Source organism: Diorhabda sublineata, chromosome 9, assembly GCF_026230105.1.
Source record: "Diorhabda sublineata isolate icDioSubl1.1 chromosome 9, icDioSubl1.1, whole genome shotgun sequence".
Taxonomy (NCBI): domain Eukaryota; kingdom Metazoa; phylum Arthropoda; class Insecta; order Coleoptera; family Chrysomelidae; genus Diorhabda; species Diorhabda sublineata.
The window spans coordinates 12,894,654-12,921,912 of NC_079482.1; the positions used below are offsets into that span (position 1 = coordinate 12,894,654).

At 31.8% G+C, this 27,259-nt stretch overlaps 1 protein-coding gene across 1 annotated transcript in view; it reads left to right on the plus strand.

Annotated features, from left to right (window-relative positions):
* Positions 1-19,900, plus strand: part of LOC130449019 (uncharacterized) — an 87,240-nt gene extending 67,340 nt beyond the window's left edge. The window contains exons 2-3 of the mRNA XM_056786650.1: positions 4,369-4,542; positions 18,656-19,900. Of these exons, the coding sequence (XP_056642628.1) occupies positions 4,369-4,542; positions 18,656-18,742 (261 nt within the window). The 3' untranslated portion in view covers positions 18,743-19,900. The remainder of the gene's footprint in view (positions 1-4,368; positions 4,543-18,655) is intronic.
* The last annotated feature ends 7,359 nt before the right edge of the window (positions 19,901-27,259 follow it).

A 27,259-nucleotide genomic window follows, 5' to 3' on the forward strand; every position in this document is an offset into this window, starting at 1 on the left:
CATTCAAACCAATGAATTCTATAATATATACAGAATCAACAAAAATTTATTTATACATAACATTATTTATCAAGTCCACAAAGTCGTAATCCTTCTAGTTTAGTCACATTAACTCAATCCTGTTGAAATCCATAGCAGCAGAGTTTGCTCACAAGACAATAATATACATATACTGATGGATCTAAGCCGATGGAGGGAGTTGGATGTGCAGTATACATCCAGAATACAAATCAATCTTGACAAATCAAATTACCCGATATATCTAGCTAATATACTAAGAAACTGTATGCTATCTTACAAGGTCTTTTCTGGTTGAAGTCAAATGAAAAAGATGGATATGTGATTTTATCTGATTTTAGATTAGCACTCTGTGCTATAAAAGAGACATCTTGAAACAATGAAATGTCCTATTTTATGTGATATCAAAACTATAATATTAAATTTGAGTATTACATTCATTTGGGTTAAAGGATATATTGGAATACATTTTAATGAAAAAGCTAATCGATCAGCAAATGATTCAGTACCTAATGGAGTTTTTTGTAACATATATACAGGAAGAGATGCGATTAATTCATTAGAAGATAAAATGTTCGTATCCTGACAGAAACACTGGGATACCGTTCCACGATCTTCAAATAACACCTATTTTCAAATTTTACTTACCTGACTCCTATCTCCAAACTATATTTTCAAATACACAGCTTTGAAATTTTACTCAGCAAGTATACTTAAAATGAAGACTGGTCATGGTAGAGCCCCACCCATCCTGCCACGCTGGTTATTATACAATCATTAGCCTGGACCTGCGATGATAATTTTTGTGTTGATTCATAAAGCAACCAATTTGTTATAGTCACCTGTTAAAATAAACAATTCCCTACGTCCAAGCCTCACACACCTTTTAAGCATGGATAGCTGACATACTTTAAAGCTATTGGTGAATTTTATCAAAGATTTAAAAATTATTATTTTTGTAGAATGATTGAAAAGTTCTGTGGCTAATGGACTTGCTTCTAAGCCATTTTCTTTCACACACACACACACATACACACACACACACTCAAAAGATAAAGTAAATCTTCATCAATAATCAATATAATAACATATTCCTTCAATATTTACATTTAAAAAAAATCCAATAGATATATGTTTGTCCCTTATCTGATAGAACATCCATTAGCACAGCATATTCTTGGCATCTCATTGCGGTAGCAAACTTAAAACACTGAGTGAATAATTTGTTTAATTTAAAAAAGGATTGCCATTAATACGGCAAGTAGGGACAATCCGTATATTATATGCACTTTAGTCTAGAGTTGACGTGGTGGACAACCGGTTTGTGCAAGGTGACTTCGAACGAGTGAAAAAGAGTAGCATTTGAGTGAGATAGGCATAACAAGGGGAGGAGCCTAGAGTGATCTTCTTCGTTATTTTCAAACCGCTAAACATTACATTTTTCTCAATTTCCAGACAAATTGAATCTCATTAAAATTATTAAATTATATTAGTCAATAAATAAAAAGTAGCGGACTGTCAATTTTTATTACAATTTTATTACAATTTTTATTACAATACAATATTTATTACTTCTGAAGTAAATAACCATTAAAACAACGTAATTTATTATCATTTTATAATCTAGTAGTCTTGCGATATTGATAGTTGGCATTAGACTAAATTACAAGCTTAATTCACTTCGAGTGGAAAACATAGAATTGGAATATTAATTTTGTGAGGTTATGATGGCATCATACCTACATTTTCCAAAATAACGAATGCATTTCATAACAAATATGAAAATGCCTACTAAATCAGGTTTTTCTAAGATTTTCAAAACGTTTGAGTAGTTTAGAAATTCGAGTAATTGTTTTTTTTTCTTTCTGGTCGGAAAAAAGTATCTGAAGATATACAATTAAGCATGTTAAGTGACGCACAAAACAATCCACATGTAAGTTCTAGAAGTTTAGCCTACTGTAACTATATCAGTCAACAATCAGTGATAATTTACACAAAAAATAAGAGCCGCTGATATTATAAGTTTAATTACAAAATGATAGCAGATGATGGACGGATGTAATCTAATTTCTTATTTCGTTAGTAATATAGTATTATAATATTTATTATAATATACACTATTAATTCGTCTGTTTCCAGCTCACTTATAATGAACCAAATTTGAGTGGCAACAAAGTGTTAAATTGGCGAGAACGTGTCTTTCTTTTATCTACATATAGCTCGTAAAACAAGGGGTGCAGTGAAAATATATACACAACAAGACATAAATTGAAAATGTAAGTTCAATACAAGAATAAGAAAACCGTGAAATAAAACCGGATTCGAATAACTTAGTAATAAAAACAGTGGGAATCGGTGAGGTTAAAGTGATAACAGCTGTTCATATCACACTGAAGCGTTGTACGAAAAATAAGCGCAGGCGCCGACCCTTAAATATAGAAGAAATACTTTTTTAGTTTGAATATGTCGTCTCATTTATCTTAAACAAGCACATAACACTTTAAATATTGGATAGCAACGAAACCTCATGTGATGATAAAAATAAAAACTAAATATAAATTTTCTGTCAAAAGTAAGAAACTGTTTAGAAGGCCTTCGAAAAGGACAGGAAATGAGGACAAATTAGAAAAAGTTATTGAAAACTTATACATAACAGAAAAAAAATTGGAAGACGAGCAAAAACAATACAGAAAAGAAACAAAAGAACTTAAAAAATCGTGATCCGAGGATTGGAACAAATAATCGAAACCTATTAAACAAAGAAACTGACAGTTTAAAGTATATTGAAGATAAATAAAGATTAACAGTTTAAAAAGTGTTATGAGAGGAATTTGAGCGATAAATAGAGGAAGATACAAAAGTGAATCAAAATTTATTTAATAAAATAATAAATGACTTAAAGAAGAATGAACGACATGGAATAAAACAAGTGATTCCAATATATAATAAAGAGGACGCCAAGTGCTCGCAATTAAAAAGGCATCACTTTATTAAGCATTGTTTCCAAGCCATATAAAAACATACTATAGAAGAAGCTTGAGAGTCTATTCGAGGATCAACTAGTCGAAGCCCAAAATGGATATAGAAAATGACATAAGGTCAAGTGTTCACAATTGAAAAATTAATCGTAAAAAACAAAACAAAAGAAGGTCACATTGCTTTCTTAGACCTACAAAAAGCTTTTGACTATGTCAAAACAACTCAATCAAAAGTCTGTTTGACAACAACAAGGGTTACGTCAGGAAAGATAGGCATTTATTTTAGTTATGGATGATATAAATGAGGCAACGAAAAGAGAATTCGGAAAGGTAAGGACGTATTATGATATGTTGAAAATAGCAGAATTTTCAGAATGCAGAAGACCTCGTAATATAGGAATCGATACCCACAAGGATTTAATAAATAGCACCAAAGTATGGTATAGAAAACTTCATCTAACAATCTAAAGTCTATTACTAAAAAGCCAAAAGTATTATATACAGCAGAATAGCTATAAAATGGAAAAATGGAACAAATAAAATATTTAGCGATAACAATACTCAGAGAAGAAGCAGTTGATGAAAGAAATTCTATTACCTGGAAACTGTATAATGCAATTTTAAGGTCATCCATAGGCAAAAAAAATCAGCGTCAAAACCAAAATGATAATATACAAGATAGTATTCAGGCCAATATGAAATAAAAAGGAATATACAAGCTATGAAGATGAAGTACTAAAGAAGAGTGAAGATAAAAGATAGAATTCAAAACCAAGCAGTAAGGGAAAAAATTAAGTATTGAATCAACAGCCGAAACGATAGAAAACGACATAGTTTAAACACAAGTATCAAGAGCACATTTTGAAGTTTTGGATCAATAATAAAATTCATGAGACTCCAAATACAATACTCAAAATGACTCTTGACATAAATGAGTCTGGTCTCTATGAATAAGTCAAAGACTTAGTATCAAGGATTAAAAGTAGAAATTATGGTGCTTATTTTAATTACTTTCTGTGGTTGAAGTGAGCTTTTTTAATTAGAATAGAATATTGGGAACAAAAGTATATTGATTTTAATTGAGTGTTTTGAGTTTGAGAACGATTTAGGTTGCTTAAGTACTCAAAATTCTAATCAAAAGTCTATTGCAGGATTGCGGACTCACTCATAAACAAACAACGGAGCAAAGTGAAGAAGATAATGTATATCAAAGAAGTTCTGAAGGTTATCAAAAGCATTCATAGGAAGTGCTCATACTTACCAATTGTATGCTGCTTCTCAATTTTTTTATCATCCTTTAATAAATTGACTTTAATAAGTTTAAAACAGAAATACATATAATAATTATGTAATAATGACTTTTTTATTTCAGCTGATTGTCCCGAAGAAACGAACAGCTATATTGATGAATAGACTAATGGTTGCTTTGAAAGAGGCATTGGAAAATGAAGGACGAAAGGATACATTGAGAAATGGTAACAATTTAGATGAATTTTTCTCAAAAACTAGCATGAATTATCCAATGGGTGAAGAGGACATTCGATCGGTATGTATAATGTACACCCTCCTATACACAACCACATATAGAAATACACAAATACAACAATGAAACCGATGCCATGGTAATTGTGGCGGAGCACGTGTAGGAGTTGATTTCACATTTTATATTTTCCTCGAGAAGATTTGAAGATGTAGTCGCCATATCTGCATTGTTGTTGAAAAGAAGCTTACAATAGTACACTATCAAATGCTTTTTTATGATCCATGAAAGCAGAGTGTATATTCCGGTGATCTCTCTGTGCTTGCCGAAGTATCACAGAGTCCATGATAAGCTTTTGCACCGACTACAATACGCTCGAATTGTAGTTGGTACATAGGCTTCCTATTAATGAGTGGACTCCTGCAATGATGTTATTAGAGTTTTTGTTCGTCCTCAGCTTATGTAATTTTGGACGACATAAAGAGTTTGCGCCCTCAAATTCTGTCAATGCAGTGACACTTATCGACGATATTTGTTTCGGTATTGTCTGATTGTCGGTAATTTTATCTTCATGTTCGCCAGTGTAGGTTTCACCTTGTGGACCGTTTGCATCTTGCACTGCGAGATGATCATCTATTCTTTGGAGATCTAGAAGGACCTCTTCTCGTATTTGCTGCAGGATAGGTGTAGGAAAATATTCCTTCTCTGGTCAGCTATTCGTTGTTCCGTTAAATGCTGCCATTCTGGGTACCCCTTAAAAAAATCACGATGAATGGCATATCGGTAGGTGGTCGCGGAGCGCATAATGAATGAATTCAACTCACTGGTTCATTTAATGTGCTTCCTAGGCAATCCAGCTTTCGTGGTCGTGGGCACATTGACTTGCGTCGCCATAGAAACAGCAAGAGCTGGTGGAAGAGAGTTAGTGATGTATTCCTCTATTGTGTTGTTTATCACAATAGCCTTACTCGGCGTCACGTTGCGATTGCCGCTAGCCGAGGGAGATCTGTAGCTTATTTTTCTAATAGCACCCTCTACCTAAATCCTGAATGGGACAAGAGGTTATAGTGGTACAATGCCCATTCGCCCGTTTAGACCGTAAATTAAAAATTATAAATTATTATTATTCTTATTATTATTCTTCTTCTTCTTCTTCTTCTTCTTATTATTATTATTATTATTATTATTATTATTATTATTATTATTATTACTATTATTATTATTATTATTATTATTATTATTATTATTATTATTATTATTATTATTATTATTATTATTATTTTATGAAAGACTTATGCACTACTCAGCTTAGAGCCGGTATTATTTACCTATCCCTGATACAAAGTATCAAAAGGATTAGGCACGGTTCACATAATGAACTTGCGCACTGTGTGGTAAGTATTCAATATTACAGCCTTCTGGATGTTGGCGAAGGTGTTTTTTGGTAATCCCAGTTTGGCGATGCTATCATGCAGAGTCTTAGGCACGACGCCAGTCGCTAACATAATAACTATTTCCACATTTTCGCTGTGCCACATCTGTTTGATCTCAATTGCGATATCCGCGTATTTGACCAGTTTCTCCTGGTGTTTGTTGAGTGTTCGGTATAGCTACGTCGACAAGAAGGACTGAATTGACTCTTCTATCGACCACCACGATGTCAGGTCTGTTATTCGTCACCTTTCTATCGGTTATAATTGACCTATCGTAGTAGAGTCTAACATTGTCATTTTCGAGCACCTCCTTCTATGGCTGGTACTATATGTTGGTCTCTGATGTTCGTTGGCACTTTATGCATTTGTCAGATTGAGTGTTCGGATCGTTAATAATATTTTTCTTGTAGTTATTCGTGTTAATAACTTGATCCTGGATAACCATCATGAAGCCTTCGGTCTCTGGAAAGAGATTGTTGCAATTATTATTATATCATAAGCACTTTTATTTTATCAACAACATCAAGTTGACAGTTTATTATCAAAAATTGAGAGAAATTGAAATTATTGATTCCTATATCAGTCAAATAGATATAGAAGAATCAATAAATATTACTTGTATGTAGTTGCTGTCAATAAAATCGAGAAGGAGGAATGACACAATATATCAATACTTCAAGAAATGGTACCAAATGAAGACTGCATTTGCAAATTGTGAAAAAAGTTATAAAACTTAGTGAATAATGTCCGTAAATCAAATAATTATAATAATAATAATATTGTATTACTGAATATTACAAAATTGTTAGTTCTATGCACGGTCTTCCATACATGTCTGGAAGGGAGGTAGAGAGTGGGGTCATTTCACAGGCGCTAAATTACCTTACTCTGTGGCCGCCAGGTCGGCGTTGTAATCATGAGATGGTTATTATTATTTCTATCTGTAATGAATTATAATATAATTATAAATAGAAAAATTTAATACATGACGTAATTATGACGTAAGAGTAGTTAAATAAGAACAAATAATAGTAATTGTGAAAATGGATATACATAAAGTACATATTCAAGAGTTGGAATTCATCCATAACGAAGATTTTACAGAACTACTAGGATTAGAACTGTTTCCAGGGACTTCAGAGTATTTTAGGAACAAAGAAAATCATTTTCTTACATGGAATGAGGAGGAATTTGTTATTCGATTACGATTAATTAAAGGAAAAGTCCATTTTATTATTGCAGAATTAGAGGAAGATATAAAGGACACCAGAGATGGGTAAGTGTACTAAGAAAATTTCACTTTTCTAGAAAATTTCTATCCCTTTTATCTTTGCAGGATTCATGCAATTACAAACGATGTGAAGGTATTAATAATTTAAGGATATATAGCTTTAGGATGAACACTACAGACACTAGAAGAGTTAGGCTTTGATAATATGTAGAGCCTTTTACAAAGTGTGTAACTGATGTTAATATGGGCATTGATAAGTCCACTGCAGTCGAGTAATCGAGAAAGTATTATCTTGTATAGAAATATTTCTTCCTGAAATGATTAAAATCTCTGAAATGGAACAGCAGCTGCAAAAGGTTCAAAAATTTTCAGTATAAGCCGTTTTCCTAGGTATAAAATAGGAGTGGATTGAACGCACGTAAAAATATCTCATGAAGGAAATAATGCGGAAACTTTTGATATGAGATATATCATATGAGCCTGAAATCCTTATAGATGAAAATAAAGCACAATTTATCAGAAAAGCTAACAACCATATTGATTCAGTGGTACCAGATATACCTATCACTATTTCAAAGGGACAATTTAGCTATATCTAATTTAACATCACATTTTCAAGGCATATTGCAGGCATTTGTGAGTTATATTCCATGTATGAAGTTATAATTTGTTAGAACTATTATACATAAATGAAAAATTCATTCTTCTGTTATTTATTTTTCACTTCACCTCACCAAGATTAATACAACAGTAACTTAACGTCTTTCATTTTGAATGTCGTGTTGTGTCTTGCTACAAATCCTTTCACTTGCGCCGATATAAGTTCTATAGGATTCAGTTCGCAATGATATGTCGGTGTGCGCAGCACAGTTACACTATGTGTTTCTGCTATATCTTCCACGGCGTATTTCATAGAACGATGTTTGTCTAAATTTGCTATAGCTAATAGTTCTTTTTTTATCAAATTATCTTCAAATTCAATACTTCTGGTGGTTAACCAATCAAGAATTTCTTGTTTTCTCCAAGATGAAGTTGAAGTCTTCTCTCTGCGTCGATAATGATAACTTATGTCATCCATAATTACTACTACTATAATTTCACCAAAATAGTCTTCAAAAAAATCCGATCACATGTCCTTGTGGTAATCTCCCGTATGACACGACTGAAAGGTTAGCATACCATCTTTTAAAAATCCCTCTTCGCTTCCAATATGGACGATTATTAGTCTTTTTCCTTTACCTGAAGGCACCTTAATATACGTTGACAAGCCTTCCTTCAAAGCTTGGCGAGCACTGGTTATATTTTTGCCTTGCTACATTTTTGGTAATGTATAACCTTCATTAATCCATGTCTCATCAAGATTTTCTTCTTCTCTGTTCTGTACTGCTTTATACTTCTTAAGTATTTTCGTCGCCAGCAAACAATTTCATCGCTTTCCAGTAAAAGTAATTTACGGTTATGCTTTTCCCAGGTAAAATATTTTTCAAAGTGGTCCATAAAAGCTTTTTAGTTACCAACGGAATACTGTCATCCTGGCCAAGCTCCATTAAAATCTTATCTAGGGTGGGTATTTCTTTTTTAAAATAAATAGAGTAAACTTTTCTTCGAATTACACTTTTGGTATCTTCATCAAGGACAACTTTATTCCTAATCTTATAATACTATGAACACTTCTTACGGTTTAACAGCAAATACTGATGCGTTAATCTAAAAATATATTTTTAAAGGTCTAAAAATTTTGGATAAGGCACCATTGCCCTTACGGGGCATGGTTAAGCCGAATATGAAATAGGGTTTGAATTAGGCAGAGGTACTGATAGAAGGTTAAACGGTACCTGTTAAACGAAAACATAACTGTAAAATCTATTACCTCAGTAATCCCTACAAAATATTTCGATATTGACACTCCAGGCCAGAAAACATACTTTTCCTAATTCTCTTACGCAATTACTTGAAATATTAATATTACAAACAATACTATTTCAAAACTTACACCTATGGCCGATACCGAAATTGAGCTGAACTAGACGGAATTCCCCATTTTATTACTCTACACTTTTCTGAAATAGACTCTAGCAATTGTTCATAATATAGGTACATTACCTACTTCCTGAAATGAATGAGTCTGTTTCCACTGTTTACCACTTTTCCTTACTGTTGTAAGTTCAGAAGTGTTATCACGTTCTCAACTAACGCCGAGGTTTAGCCTAGGATAACAATTTAATGAATTCAAATATAGAAATTCAATTATACAACGCATTTGAAAAATTATATGAATTTTGGAGAGCAATAAATATAAAAGCAATAGAAATAAATAAACGTACCTCAGCAATGACCCTGTCATTCGAATAATGTTTTATCAATTTTCTCAAAATATATCTTTCTTTGAATGCTTCCACTTTTTGTATTGTCCGATGTTTGAAGGCACAGCGAGAGCTTTTCCATAACTATTGTTTTACCCGTCTTACACCGCGCACCACACACGGTAACCATTTGATTTGAATATTCAACGGCCGAAAAATGAAATATTCAATAACAAATAAATTGGAATGAATACGAAAAAACCGATTTATTATAGCACAGCTGACACTTTATAACAGACCCGCCGATTTTAGGTTACATGCTTTATGACAAAATTTCCATTTCTGCTCTACCCCACGGTGTTACATGTAACCGTTCCCTGCCCGCGTCCATCTCTAGTATCTCTAGATAGCAGCACCGCGCCATGGGTATTTCAAACACTTAGAATCCGGACAACAAGAGAACCAAGCAGCTATATAGAACTTGGGATTGGTTTCCAGACCTGTATGTAAGACCGTGGTTGTATATTACCTTTAGATGGCATATTACAACCAAAGGGTGGTAAGTTGACTTACAACCCATTGTCAATGGCAATTGTTACTTACGTTCTTTAAATAGTCTCAAAATGCATTGTTTACAATATAGGAAAAAAATACATTTTTCAGGAGACAGTGATAGAAGTTTCAACAAGGTTTGTAAATATTTGATGCGAAACATGCAGGGCAAATATTCAATGAATAATATGAAACAATATTTCTAACTGGAATTTTCATAAACACTGCAATCAGGAGACAAGGCAAAATGTCTGGAATATTCTTTATGTATTCAGCGGAAATATTTGAACAACAGAAAGTTTCTAGAAAATTTGATGTTTACCGACCAAGCCACGCTCTCTATAAAGGAGGTAGTATGGTCCGTAACTGTAAATGACAATATTCTCAAAAAATCCCCGTCTGCTGTGGATATTTAACGAAGTAATTAATGGTACTTTCTTTATTGATGAAAATATCAACTCGTAGAGCTTTTTACAGTTTTTTAGTAACGATTTTTGTTAGTAATTTTACAGTTCATTTTAACATTATCCCTACCGATGCGAGCCAGATCTTCAGTTATAATTATTTTAGATTTTGTTCTATAGAAACTAATCACTCAAAAATTTTACAAAGTCCGCTCTAATAAATGAAACAATTTTGCATAAGCTTTTAACAGGTATGTGTTAAGCTTATTTCTCATAAAATAAAAAGTGTAATTAAAAACTTTCATAAGCGCTAACTCAAATGTACCGAACTAGATGAAGAACCCTAAGAAAAACCTAGGAATTAAGATAGCATAAAGTTTAACAATGTTTACACATTTTTAGTAACAACTTTTCTGTTCACTTTTATTATAGTTAAATATAATTCGCTCTTCCAATTGTGATGTTACTGTTGATATATTTTCTCCACCACTATTCTATGAATTAATGAAAAATAATTTCCATGGCCATCCATTAATACAGAGCATTTTTTTGTGAGTACGAGCTTAGGATGCTTTCTAAATTTTATAACTTTGGTATTGATAATATTATTCCAGTGAAGTTTTTAAGTTAAAACATTTTAAGTCCATGGGCGGAGACATTTTTCATAATCATGTCGCTAATAGCAGTTTTCGCAATGTACACTGAAAATTGAATAGGGTAATCTAACCTTTTTCACGAAATGGATTTATTGGATATTGGTGCTTTTTGTTTTTGTCGTAAAAACTGATACAATTTTCTGTCAACCCTGGTCCATCATTCTCATTTGGGAAGTTCATATTGTCAACTGTATTTTGATATCAAAAAAGACAAGTACCATTCTTAGGAACTCAACTCAAAAACTTTTCGGGTTATCCTATTTGATTTCTTTTTCGTCTTTACTGTAATTTTGTATTTCATTTTTTCATGTGTGTGTGGCTGTAAGACTTTATCCTAGTAGCCGCTTTTCCATAGATCAGCCTGTATCATATGTCTAAACTGCTTATTGGCGTTTAGTAGTCTTTGTACAATGGTAGTGCTCGTTTCATCTAGATTGAAAATCTGTGATCCATCTGCAGAAGCTACGTTTCTGTTCAATACACATTCAATATTAGTTTCGGCATTTGGTTCATTAAATAAAATAGTTCGGGCTAGGCTACATACTTCGGGTTTTATTAGGTATAAATCAAAATGAAGTTGGCCATTCGTTTATCAAACCACATCTCAAGTTCTCTAATTTGCCATTTTAAATCTTGTCTTTGTTCGGAAATGGAAATTATGTTTACATTGTATTGTGGAGTTAGTTAAGTTAGTTCAATAACTTCTTTGTGTCTTGAGAAATACCTTCATAATGTTGGGTAGGCAATATTACTTATTGATGCCGCTTTATAAATGCTGTTTCCTTATTCAATTAAGTTTAACGATTTTTTTCTGATCTTCAGTTGTTTTTCTAAATTACTAGTGTTTTGTCCGTCCATTCCTCTGTCTGTATCACCTAATTATTGTTTTATTTTTCATGGTAACGTCGTTTTATAAATTAAGATTGTAAAGTAAGTGAAAAATGTGTTAGCGCCGAGAGTGCGACAACTTTTTTACTTGTGTGCAATATTCTTTTTGTATATATTTTTAAAAATCTGAAGGTGAAAATTAAATATAATAGAAATATTACCGTATCTAATAGTATGAGGTTTTGAATAAATTGTGGGGTACACAGTTAACTGAGTACCACCATATTCCGGTTCAGTATGTACGAGTAGGCCATTTTCTTCTGAAGTGTTTTTCCAAAGATATTTTCCCCATTCCATGTTACAGCTGTTCAATAATAAGTGACACGCCGTAGTTTTGTGTACTACAGTGGATATTTTACCAGAAATAATCTGTCCTTTGAGTATGATTGGAATATGATGTAGGAATGATGTGGTACTTATTTCTTTAGTTTATATTGTAGGCTTTTGTGCCACACCCTATCGAAGGCTTGACTTGTATCTAAATACGTAGCTGAATAATATCTTGTTTTCGAGATCATCTTTGATATTTGAGCTATCTTCTACTGACATGGGAAATGGTTGAGTCTCAGAATGGCAATGTATATTTACAAAATTGCTAATATCACTTTCTGTGTAATTTCTAGTATTCTAGCAGTTATAAGATAATACCATGGAGCTTTTTTTGGATCAATTTCGTTGACAAAAACTAGTGTCAGTTCTTGGAATGTAGAATTTTGGATAGGTAAGTAATTCCATTTGGAAGGGTTGTTCGAGGATTATTTCTTACATTTTTTATTCTATAACAAATAGCTGCCATACGTCTATTAAATGATCTGCAGAAGCTTGTGCTTTTTATATTGCTTTTGCCTATTCGCCCATTTTGTCTCTTCAAGTTGGCATTACCGTCTGTGGATTTGTTAGTCTTTTTTTTAGGTAACAAGCAGGCACAAGAGGGTAAACCCTTTTACTCTTGATTAATTGGAGTGGTTAGGCCTGTAGATATTGATATTGAGCTTCTGTATGGTGTAGTGCTCGGGAAAGATGTGCCTGATTCCACAGAATTGCACTTCTCCAAAGAAATTAGTCCCGATAAATTGAAATTCTTGGCGTGTGTAGGCGAACTATGTGTTCATGAGCCACGTCTGCCTCGATTAGGTCTTGCAAAAACTGCTCTAGGCGGGATTATGCTAAACAGCTCGGACGACCATTTGCCGTGGTTGTATAGGTAAAATAGAGACAGGCCGGCTATCTTTTTTCTATGCTCTAAATTTAAAAAGTCCTGGTCAACTCTGGATCGCTTATAAGTCTTATGTATTAAATCGAGCATGTTTAGGGTATGGTTGGAAGTCAAGCTGCAAATCAGTGAGCAATATCCTAAAGATGGACAAATTTGGGCCTTGTAGAGTATTAGAAGCAGTTGCGGGGTATACAGCTTTTTGGTCTTAAAGAGGACTCTGTTTTGGAGAAGCTACCTTGTCCTAATCGGCAACGTGACTATACCAAGAAATATTGCTTCTAACCTCACGGACTTGGGTGTTACCTGAGTTTATTGAGCCGGTTGACTTAAAAGACGACACCAATGTGCTATCGTCGGAAGCTGTAGATCGGGTATATAGTTTTGTCGAGTAGATCGTTGATATACAGGAGATAGAGAGTAGATGACAAAAAGCATCCGTGGGGAATACCAGCGTTGACCACAAACCTTGCTGAGGTGTGTTCATCGATAGAGACTTAGATGGATCGTTTTTTGAAAGCCACTGAGCCAGCCAATAAGTGAGGACGAGAAACCGAACGATCCTCATTGTTTTAAGGTTGTCATGTCAAACCCTGTCTAAAGCCTTCGATATGTCATGTGAGATTGCTCTGGATTCCCCATATATCATACGTTAGAGACATATGCCAGGAGGTTCCCGGTTGATCTATGTTTATAGAAGTCGTATTGATAGTCGCTGATGATGTTAGTAGACTCACGATATCTCAAGATTGGCTGGTTAACGACTTGCCAATGGCTGGGTATAAAGCACTCGGAGGGTAGTTATTGAAAACCGTCTTTTTCCTTTTTTGGTATGGGTTGAACCCAAGTTGCTGCAGGGAAAGACCTCTTTTTTATGATGGAGAAAAGAGTTTGCATAGCAGATTTGTTAGTTCAGCTGCCCAATTCTTCAATACGATTGGTGGTATTCCATCTGGGCCAGTCGCCTTATTGATTTTCAAGCCCTTGAGAAGTTTAACTACATCTCGGTGTCGTAATTCTATTTTCTGCATATATGTATCAACTCTAGCCAGACTGGGTGGTGATTTTTCCAGCAAATCAAGAGTTGATTCGCTGTCACTGCGATTGACCTATCTTTTCTAGTTAACGGTGGAATTTTTTACTTATAAAAGCCATTGCTGACTGCTTCTGTTACAGATTAGGAAAACCTCGATCTATGTAGGTAATTGAGCAGTTTGTTTTTCATGTTCTCATAATATCGTTCCTTGCAAGCATATATGGTTTACTTGCAGGTCTTTCCCGAGACAACAAAGTTTATACGATTTTCGGCACTAGTATTTGAGCACCATTTGCGATAAGCAGCATTTTTATTGTGCAATTTTTATTAAACCATGAATTGTTGTCGGAAAAGCTCTTGAAGAAGTGAGGAAAATAGGCTTCCATACCTGCCAAGATTACTTCTGAAATCTCGTTTGCACACACTGAAGGATTATTGGAATTGAAGCAATCATCGTTCCAAGGAAACATAAATAGGAAATCCTTTAGATGCTTCTCTTTGGCCGATCTGTAATGCCAATCTTAACGCGGTCTAGGTGGATCCGGGGTTTGAGTTTCCAGTTCGCATGTTGCTGTAGTTTGTGATCTGATGTTTCGAGGGGTGCATGTACGTCATGTTGTATAGATCAGGGTCTGATGCTAGAAACAGGTCTGAGAGTCTAGCAAAGTTATCACCTCGATCAGGGACTCTAGTTGTTTCATTGATAAGTAGCGTTAGTCCGTGCCTGTTGGCAAAATCTCTAGCTTCCACACTTCATCGTCAGTTCTGTTAGAAAAATTGTTGATGTGATGAACATTGAAGTCACCAGCGGTACCGGTACCTGCGTTTGTATCTTCATAATGTATCTCCATAATGAGTGCTATCGGTAGGTAATTCTAAGTATTTTTGAATTAGTTCATTTTTAACTGTTATTAACAATCTTTCCAGTTCTTTTGCTACTCTGTTAATTTGTTGTAATGTGCTCGAATTTATTGTTACATCCTCCTCAGTCTTCTTTTTCCAGTTATTAAGTCTTGTACAAATTATTTATTTTTATTTTCATATTTTTGTATTGTAGCTGCTCATGAGGCAGTTTGGATATTTTTTGTAATTATTCTTAATGCTTCTTTTATGTCATTTCTAGTTTCCAAAAGTAGGTATATAAAGTTGTACAATGTCATCTAACTTTTTTCCAAAGATTTATTTCATACATATTTAGCACAACAGTTGTGCGGTATGATGACATATCTACATGTGGTGTTACTTTAAGTTGCCTAATATCAATACCTATGGTCTGAGAGGTCTGCTAATTTATTCGGGTCCGACGGTAAGTATGTTGGTTCACCTGTATAAACAATTTTTAATTTTTGTTGGTTATGGCTGTTATAACCTTTTTGGAGTTGTGATTCGTGAGCCCCATAATGTTTTTAGAGTCTCTTTCAGTTATATCATTATTTCCTAGACTTCTGAAGGATGATGATCTCTTTTGATGTGCTGGGGGACAATAAACAGATGTTATTCTTTTTCTTGTTTGAAGCATTTCTTGAAAGTTGCTTGAATGTAATTAAGTTCAAAACTTATACTTTTTGATGTTTAATACCAACCGCTGTTCCATATGGGTAGTTGGTTGTGTATATGTTATGATGAATAGTTTAAAATAAGGTTTCATTGTAAAGTGCGTTTCAGAAACTAGCATAATTTCGATTTTCTTACTAATGATTAAGTATTTCAACTCTTGAGTTGCTTGAGTTCTGAGATTCTGAGACAATTGCCGTAGATGAGTATAGAAACAAAACAATCAAAATATAATTCTATATTTAATAAATCCTTTCACAAAATTATGAGAATCTTTGGGATTATCTTGTACATAGACCTCTGTCCTGATTTGCTCCATTGTGACTAATAGCTAGACGTAAAAATAATAAAAAACGTCAAGAATACCGTTAAAAACTTTTTAAATTAAGTTTTGATTCATACAAGACTGTTACAATAATAAATAATAAATTTAAAATGTCCAAAAGAAGCTATAATAATAATAAATTTGAGAAGTCAATTTTTTTTATTTCGTGAAGTTGCATGATATTCTGTTTATTTTTATCTTGAAGTTTCAATGTAGGAATACCAGAATCTTTAAAGTTGAAAGGATTAATGTATTTATCGCCAACCCAACAGATCTAATACGAGTAAATGGATGTATGTATAATATATAATAATATAATATTCTGGAGGAAATTCTAATGTTCAAACAATTGGAAGATACTCATTTATATTAAACATCATACTGCTGATATAAATGAAAAAAGCAGCTGTCTTATCATTTCCAGCAAACCATAGTTGTAGATCTTGGAGTTTCATCGTACTACTTCCTGGTACGTATCACTAATCATCGAAGGAGAAAGGAGAAGGAACCAAAATTTTACCCGATTCCTGGACCACCAATTTGTTTCATGTGTATTGCCCTTATTACATTAAAATACATGAATATTTCCAATAATGTATTGATTCTGATATGATTATGATGTAACTTTTCTTCTGGCCGTTCACATACAAGTACACAATATTCAAGAATGGTTAACTTGTGTATCAATATGCCCGTATAATATTAACAACATCTGGGATTTTCTGCAACATTTTTAGTTTAGTATTTCAAGAAATATGTGATTGAATATATAGATTTGGCCAACTTATGATTAAAATCTCGTTGCTTTTCCCTTGTTTCCATACATTTTAAATAATACCACTGGATTAGTTTCTGCTTTTATCAAGAAACACAACTAATTAATTCCATTATCAAGTTTATATTTAAAATAATATGAACGGATCTGAATAGAATTCTTCCAATTATAATAAGAATTTGGATCTTTTTTTTGGATTATTATGCCAGTCCAGGAAAATATTTATCCCGATATCTTTTTATAATTTGTAAATTTTCCAATTTACATTTCATTCGGCCATCGTGTAAGTGTTGATGGAAAATTGCTGGATAAGTAGGTTAATCTAAGATTTAAAATGAACTACTACTACTAAAAATTCAATCGGTCGGCTACATCTCTAAATGACGCCGTCACCCGTCTGGTGCCTAGCAAACCATAAATAGATACAAACATGGCCAGTTACACTTCATATTTTTAAATGTTTAATTCTTTTAAAGTTCAAATTTTTTCGTTTGATATGATTTAATTCATTCGAAAACAGTGTTTTCAATATAATATTCATTTTTACTTTTGCAAGAATGCTATTACTTTCATCTTTTATGGACGTACTTTGTGTTACAGCTACCGCCATATCAGTTGTATATTAAATCAAATATATTTTTTAATGACATACCTCACAATGAAATTCAACGTTCATTTTATGAAGCGTATAAACATTCTATCTATTACACAGAACATTTTTGCATGATCGATTTAAGTTCCATACATGTTATATGGGCCGCGAAATATTTTGTGACGGGCTCCTATATCTACAATAGTAATGTGTTATAACTATTTACGGATCAATGTGTAATGTACAATAATACTAACGATCGTAAGCGTGAACTTTTTTATATTTGCAGGTAGTCTCTCATATACTTTTAATAAGTTTCAATTATTCGGAATGCCTTACCAAGATTTGATTATAACTATGACAAATACAAAATAAAACTATTATTGAACAAACAATATATTCACGAAATTACGAATGACGTCAAGAATTTTGAGTAATTGGTATCGACAAAGTTTAGGGAACTATTAAACTTGGTTACACCGTTGATTTAAAAAATGAATATAACTATGAGGAGGAGCCCAAAATTAGAATATCTAGCTGAAATGCGACTTTTCATAGATATATCAATTTGATTGAAATATTAATGTACTCTGTGACATTTGATGTTACAAATAAAAGTTAAGGTTAATTATGACCGTGAAATTTAAAAATTATAACAAATATATATTGGGATCATATTGTCGTCTATATTAATGTGTGAAATGTACATGATGGTGATAATGCTCTTGTATATCATTATGATTAAATGATTGTATTATTATTATTTGGTCTCCTTTTTTACTGCTATTTTCTTCCACCTCTCGTTTATTTATTTTGATTTTCAGTTTTACAATTAGTTTAATTATGTGTTAAGTATGGTGAAGCTAATTAGTTTGGGATTTCAAATGATTTTCTAACAAACAAGAAGTGCATAAATATGTAAGAAGGAAGATGTGCTTCACAAGTGTCATAAATCAGGACTTTTACCTCTTTTTGTATCATGCTATTTGGCTTTTATATTTGGTAGTACTTGCAAAAGGGTATCTTGAACAATAGTAGTTTCTCAGTAGGACTCTACTTTGATTGAATCAACTCTTCATGTAATACATATGTCATTTAAAGTTTAAAGTACGAGCTCACAATTTATTAATCAGTTACCACATATTGTCATTCGATACTAATTGTTAACTGAGTATTTTTCCTGTTTTTGTATCTCTTTATTTTTGTTTCTGTTTTAGATGGACCGTCGGGGACATGGTAATATGAGTACCCAAAAAGCAAGAAGTTATTGGAGATGTTATTTTAACGCGGTTACATGTTTCTAATATTTCAGTACTACAAAAATCTTTGGCTATTTTTATTGGCTTGTCATTTATCATTGTGGTTATATCTTGAAATAATAAATGAAATGGAACTTTTTGGTACAAAAGTAAATTGTTTGGAAATTTTTTTATAGCAACTAAATACTGAACCTTCCACTAGAAAATTAGGACTATTTGGACTGAATAACAGAATTTCATTTACTTGAAATAGGTATAGCTGTACCTTACCTTACCTATCATCTTGTTCAGTTGTTATTATGCTGTGAAATTAAAAAAAAAATATATAATAATAATAAAGCAAAAGTAGTAGAATGAGATCGATTTTACAATTTTTTGTATGGCATATACTGTTACTCTAAATCACGTTTTGGGATGAGAATAGAGTATTGCCTGGTTCTCAATGTTCTCCACAAAACGAATCACAGACGTTTAAATCCGATGAACGAGGTGGACGAGCTCTGGTGCGCTTTGAAGATGATAGAGATGTAGAAGTTACACTTCAATGACCGTGTGTATTACGTCTTTGGAAACTGCAAATACTTTCAGGTTGTTGTTTTATGATTTCTAAAAAGTTCTCGTCTATTGAATGGATAAACTGAATAAGAAAATGCAACTCAATACATTTGATTAACTCCACTAATATTACTGATATGACGTTTAAACATACATAGTTCACTTTACTAGGTTATTTTTCTGGAAAATACGTGAAATCTGCCCCAGATAGTGACTTAGAGTAAAAGACAACTGCGATGCCAAAGAAGGTTACATGGCCGACAACATAAATAACAAATTAGAACAAAAATGGAAGTTGTGCAAATAACTGTATCATATAAAAGGTACAAAATAATGTAACTACCACAGAAAGTAGTACTTACGTCTAAATGAAATCTACCTGTTATTTTAAATAACTTTAGTATTATTAATATCAATTAGAATTATTATAGTGGCAAAAATTAATGGTATATTGTGTTTATTTTATAACTTTCACAATAATCGCTACGTTGCATAAAAATACTTCTATCAATTTTTTTCCTTCTAAAATTCTGCGTAATTTGAGGAATGCATGTCATATCCTCTAGACTGAATTGGTTATAAAAACTCTAAGATTGAAACCAAAAAGCTCCAGCTTAAGTAAAACGCCAAACTGTGTTAGTTCCTCGAAAAAATTGTATACTCTCTTTCTAGGCAACTTAGTTGTATGAATGGCATTGGACTTAGATATTTTAATAAAAGTTCTGATAAAATATGAAGTTTTTCTTACCATTATACTATAGATTTCATACATAAAAATTATCAGGACCACCGGGTCGCCTTTTTTTATGTTCGATTAAAAATTTCGTCTAAATTCTGACACCAGTTTTTTACTTACTCCCCTCGAGAATTGAGGGGGTTTGAGTGGTTCTCATATTCAGTCTTTTTATTTACATACCAACGTACAATTGTTCTTTTTTCAGAAGCATAATGAACGTTTGCTCATAAAAATACATTTATTGATTGCAGTAATCGATCGTTGATTTGTTTCGTGATCTAATTAATTTGGCAGTTGAGAAAAATAACAATTAATATTGTAGGTACATACTATTTCACTTATTGTAACTGAATAATTAGTGTATCATTAACATGATTAAACAATGCAATGAAAATATTGGCGTTTAATTCTAGTTCTAAGAAAATATAATTTCAGTGCATCCTAGTTTCTGAAAATTACATCTTTTTCTTATCTAAGAATAAACCCCTTGAGACTTCTCGGTATAACATTTCATTGATTCGCAAATAACTCCGTTTTTTCCTATATCAACATTTTGATATCATTAGATATATAACTTCTGAGCGCATCTAACAGCAAAACTCGCAAAGGTTTAAAAAAATCCGCCACAATTTGTCTAAACTCTAACACAACAACAACACAAACAAATCTTTGCAACTTCAAACCGTCATTTTGTTTAAAGCTAACAACACTTCTTGTTAATTTACTTGAACTGTTTTTATTCAATTATTTTTTCTGAACTGATATATGGCCACTATTTCAATCCTCTATTGAAAAGTATTAAGTAACGTTTTAATTCAACTTTTTTCATGGTTAAGTTTTTTGTGTCTACTGTAAAACTTGGAGCTTTGGAGTTACGAGGTTTGCTACTTGAGCCGACGATAACATAGTTGCCTAAGGTGAGGAAACAATAAATTTATCATACCTTTGAAATTTGTGCTTATCAGTATAGTTCAAGAAAAATACGCCTTGATCAATCTCATGGCAAACTTAGTAAAATTATTACAAGAATATATCGTATTGACTACTTCTAGAGCTAAAGATAATCCAGTTCTGTCTATTTATGTATTAATTTGTCGAAGGTGTGGAAACAATAAAATTATTCATGACAACTATCAGATATTCTATTTGATACAAAATTATATCCCTCTCTGAAAACAGAGTTTTTAAGCTTGAAATGATGATCTTTAGGGTGACGCGATTTACGATGAACACATTTCCAAAACTGTAGTTATCTTGCATATGGTTTACATGATGTTGCGATATTCGGAAAAAGTTAAACTATACATCGAAAGCCTCTATATACATTAAGATCTTCTCGCACCAAAATGTATGCCTGTAGCTTTATTAGAGATCAGATTAGTTTATTAATTACAAAAAGTTATTATTTGGTTCAAATCACAAGAGTAAAATTTTCATGCAAAATTAAAAAAAATTAAATATTAAAACCTATTTCCAGTTTAAATGCTCGATGTGTTTGATTATATACGAATCAAAGCATATGAAAATGAATATGATTTCTCACTTCTAAATATATCTCGCGAAGTATTTTTCCTTAAATTAGCCATAGAAAAATTACTTGAGTTCCAATTGAGTGAACATATTTTGTAATAATATCATATATTTCACCTGAAAATTCAATTTGTATGATTACTTCAGTTGTAGGCCTATTAAAAGTTATTTTTACGGCGAATGTATCAATAGGTGTTCTATCTTCATCAAATAAAAGAATCAAAATGAAAACTGATCCTCCTATTCCTACGTTTAGGAGTTAATAGGCAAAAAGATTATGTGGAATCTCCATATCAACTGGAGCTTACCGTAGCAGTAAACCCCAAGAAATATGTATGCCTGTAGCTTTATTAGAGATCAGATTAGTTTATTAATCACAAAAAGTTATTATTTGGTTCAAATCACAAGAGTAAAATTTTCATGCAAAATTAAAAAAAATTAAATATTAAAACCTATTTCCAGTTTAAATGCTCGATGTGTTTGATTATATACGAATCAAAGCATATGAAAATGAATATGATTTCTCACTTCTAAATATATCTCGCGAAGTATTTTTCCTTAAATTAGCCATAGAAAAATTACTTGAGTTCCAATTGAGTGAACATATTTTGTAATAATATCATATATTTCACCTGAAAATTCAATTTGTATGATTACTTCAGTTGTAGGCCTATTAAAAGTTATTTTTACGGCGAATGTATCAATAGGTGTTCTATCTTCATCAAATAAAAGAATCAAAATGAAAACTAATCCTCCTATTCCTACGTTTAGGAGTTAATAGGCAAAAAGGTTATGTGGAATCTCCATATCAACTGGAGCTTACCGTAGCAGTAAACCCCAAGAAATATGTATGCCTGTAGCTTTATTAGAGATCAGATTAGTTTATTAATCACAAAAAGTTATTATTTGGTTCAAATCACAAGAGTAAAATTTTCATGCAAAATTAAAAAAAATTAAATATTAAAACCTATTTCCAGTTTAAATGCTCGATGTGTTTGATTATATACGAATCAAAGCATATGAAAATGAATATGATTTCTCACTTCTAAATATATCTCGCGAAGTATTTTTCCTTAAATTAGCCATAGAAAAATTACTTGAGTTCCAATTGAGTGAACATATTTTGTAATAATATCATATATTTCACCTGAAAATTCAATTTGTATGATTACTTCAGTTGTAGGCCTATTAAAAGTTATTTTTACGGCGAATGTATCAATAGGTGTTCTATCTTCATCAAATAAAAGAATCAAAATGAAAACTAATCCTCCTATTCCTACGTTTAGGAGTTAATAGGCAAAAAGATTATGTGGAATCTCCATATCAACTGGAGCTTACCGTAGCAGTAAACCCCAAGAAATATGTATGCCTGTAGCTTTATTAGAGATCAGATTAGTTTATTAATCACAAAAAGTTATTATTTGGTTCAAATCACAAGAGTAAAATTTTCATGCAAAATTAAAAAAAAATAAATATTAAAACCTATTTCCAGTTTAAATGCTCGATGTGTTTGATTATATACGAATCAAAGCATATGAAAATGAATATGATTTCTCACTTCTAAATATATCTCGCGAAGTATTTTTCCTTAAATTAGCCATAGAAAAATTACTTGAGTTCCAATTGAGTGAACATATTTTGTAATAATATCATATATTTCACCTGAAAATTCAATTTGTATGATTACTTCAGTTGTAGGCCTATTAAAAGTTATTTTTACGGCGAATGTATCAATAGGTGTTCTATCTTCATCAAATAAAAGAATCAAAATGAAAACTAATCCTCCTATTCCTACGTTTAGGAGTTAATAGGCAAAAAGATTATGTAGAATCTCCATATCAACTGGAACTTACCGTAGCAGTAAACCCCAAGAAATATCCCGGAGATGTTTAAATTGGTGTCAATATTCTGAGCTATCAAATCAAGGGCTGAAGTATCTAACATCATTGTACACGTTCGTACCAAGTAGTATTGAACATAAATTTATTAATCAAAATTACAAGGAAATTTAAAAGTCATTCAGTTTTTCACCAAAATTTACTCCTGGTAAAACTCAATACTGTTTACTGTTTCGGAATATTTGGATTTGAAAATTATGAAGTAATAATCTATGCTGGAATAAAGTAATGACAACATTATTTAGTAAACAAAAAAATCACAAGAAGAGATTAACATGAAGACTGAGGATAAAGAATAAAATTTAATTATAGTAAGCGTCTAGATTTTCCTCCTTTTCCCGAATATACAAGTATATCCTTTTATATGAATCATTCATCAATGCTCTTAACAGCTGGGTATCAGCTATGAGGACACTAAAGTGACGTTGAATTCTGTCTTTCAGTTCTTGACATGAATTTATCTCTGTAGCGTAGTCTTTTTTCTTAAGATACGACCAAACTGTGTAGCCCAAATGATTTTTTCACCTCAATCAATCCATCGATCCAGAAAATGGTAACTCTATCAGAGTGTGCTGGAGCTCCAGCGTGCATAAAAAATAGAAATATTTGCTCGTTTAGCGTTAAATCTTCTCTTTGTTACCTAAATTTGGTACTAAAAATTTACCTTTACTTAACAATATCTAATCTTAAAAATAACAATGTTCGAAAAATCCATTTACTATTGATTATACGTCACAACTATGAATAATCACAGTTTTCCATATTTTCATGAAAGAACTAACACATAATAACCACTAATAATAATTGGTAACATTATAATTACATCAAACCAACTTCGGTGTTTACTTCATAATTTTTAAATCAAGATAGTCCGAAAATGGTATGTACAAACGAGTTTTACAGGGAGTATTTTTTTGTATTTAAAATTGATAATTCAAGTTCACTTGAAATTTTGATTAATGAATTTAACATTAAAAATATTACGTTCAATATACTAGAATGAACCGTGTAACTAGCGTCTTTAAGACTCGGATATGAAATCAAATCCATGGAATATATCTGCTTTCAAAATATATTCGATTGAAATATAATTACAATGTTACCAGTAGTTGCCGCAATATCGTGAAAAACGTTTTTCTTTAACGCCATTTATATTGAATATAGATGGCACTATAAAAATTTTTTACATGTTTTGCCCCCAATTATTTTATAGTTTTCTACTTATGTTAGAAACGAAGTTACCTTTTCTTAAACACCTTCTATAAATGATGTCCTCCTTTCTTTAAAAATTTAGTCCAGCGTCTATTTTCCTAAAATATGTACTGTGGAATAAACAATATTTTACAAAATTAATCCTCACGTCGTAGCGAACGATATCACAGAAAGTTCTCCGGTTACAATATTTGCTAGAGTAACAAGAATACTTGGCTAATCAGGTATTTACTTACACATTAATTATATCAAAAAATTCTCTACTGAAATACTCAAATGAAACAGGGTGCTTCCAACAGAAAAAGAGAATGTATCTCGAAAACTAGTTGATTTGGAGAAATGATTTCACTGTACTTAGTATGTTGAATATTCAATAATGCTCGAAATACAAATGAGATGCGTTTCGAATAATTCTAATGACTTAAATTAATCTATACTCATTCCTTTCTTCAAGTGTTCCTAAGAAAATATATCCTGGAGGACTAAGATTTGGTAATGCTGGGCCGTTTCCTATACATTTGCCTATAAATACAGTATCAAGTTAGTTTCAAAATAGTTCTTTTCTTATTTGCGTAAAAAAGTACACCTCGTTTTCGTGCCATAAATATTCTAACAACAAAAAAAAATTAAGATATTGAAAATATTCCATTTTCTTGTGTCCTTAGAAATGTGTACGCTTTTGTATGTTTCAGAAAATTTTAATAAAAGCATACAACGCATTATTTGAACCCTTTTAATGAAGTCAATAATTACGATTATAAGAGGTTAATTATTCTTAATAACGATTGACAAATTTGTAAACAAATCTTTAAGAACTATTAAATGTAAAAATGCATATATTTTAGTAATGCATGTACAAAATATCGATTCAATTCCTTTATTTATTATTATTATAGATCATAAAACTGTGTTTGGCCCAAAACAAGGCGTTTTATCATACTGCTGATTTACTATTTTCATTAAATACAATGTTTGAATAAGCCATTATTGAAAAAAGGTAACATATTTCTTGCGTAGTGACCATTGAGGTTAAGCTACTTCAATATTTAATATATAAGATCAATGGAAGACAAAATATAACTAAAACATTGAAATATCAATCATTTATGTACATAAAGCTCGCAATGTCCCTTGGGTATATACTAATCTTATCCCAAAACTGTGAACCGTATATTTCTTTTTATTTGTATAAGAAGTTATGATCAATTCAAATATGTGAGAAGTCACTGTCCATTATTTATAAAGCATTAAAGCTAATGTGATTAGAATAATCCTAGGAGATATACAATACGTAGAAAAATTTATACTCGTAGAATTTCAATTATTTACTTAACAATTATGATTATATTAAATGAAGAACATATCAAAAAATTGTTCTTAGAATAAATTGATACTAGAAAATAATTCCAATTTAGCCCTTAAATAGACATTTATAGCAAGTTTTAAGTTAAAACGCGCCATATTTCGGCCTCTAGAAAAGTTAAACATATTCATTCATCACATTCATCTTTACGGAGGACAGTTTGAAGGTTGCTTCTCAAGGATGACTTCACAAATGCATCAAAACGATCGATAATTTTAGAATTCAATGTGGTTTTTTATGATTGAAAGAGTTTGTTTTTATATTTTTGCGAAAAGTCTTATTCTGCAGAAAGAAAATGATTAGAATTTGAAAAAACGCGTGTCTCTGTGAAATAGTTTTTTGAATACCTTGGTGCTTCTTATCCACACCGGATTAGCTCGTGGGATTGAAACAGAATCATATTTTTTCGCTTTCTTTATCGGCTCCTGCCGTGGGATGATTTGAACTGATTGTCACTGAATTACTTTTTAAGCGTTGAGATCTAATTTAGTTTAGACAGTATAATTTCTATAATATCTATCTATATAATAGTCTTCACCATTTTGCTTTTTGATAGACGCCCAGTCTTTTAAGGTATCTGCGAGCTTAGGAAGATCAATTTCTTTTCATCAAGAATGTATCCCCTTTCTAAGAGACATGAGCTGTCACTTTCTACTCGATTTTAAGGTATTAAGATATTTTTTGCTAAAAATGAATTATTTTTGTAAGAAACCTGCGCTCACGGAGCAAATTTGTTTATTATTCTATATATTTGTTTACAAAGGAACAAAAAAGTCAACGTTGCCAAGGATTTTTCTAAACCAAAGAGAGAGTGTTTAAAATTTAAAGGTACTGAAATGAGAGGAAATTGTTCCCCATAAAGATCTGAAATCTGTTGTTGTCAGTGATATTTTTGTCTGCTGTCATTCAATAACATTATAAAATCTGATATTTTTCTGTTTGGCAATAAAAAAATCTACTTTGACGTTTCTTCAACAATATAAACATGCGATGTAATACCATATAGTTGACTTATTTTGGTAGTTCCTACCAATTCCTTTTGATATATTAGATATTATGTTCAACCAGCTGGAGGGTAAATGTATTTAATGGATAATTATCCTGCAGACTATCACCTATAAAAATAAGTTCAACGCCTCTGGAGATATTTTCGAATATTCTGTAATGTGTTTAAAAGTCCTGTACAAAATAATATTGTTATTGTAATGTTTTTTGTATTTATTTCTCTTTCTATTCGTGGGATGAATTAATAAACACTGTCTCTTACG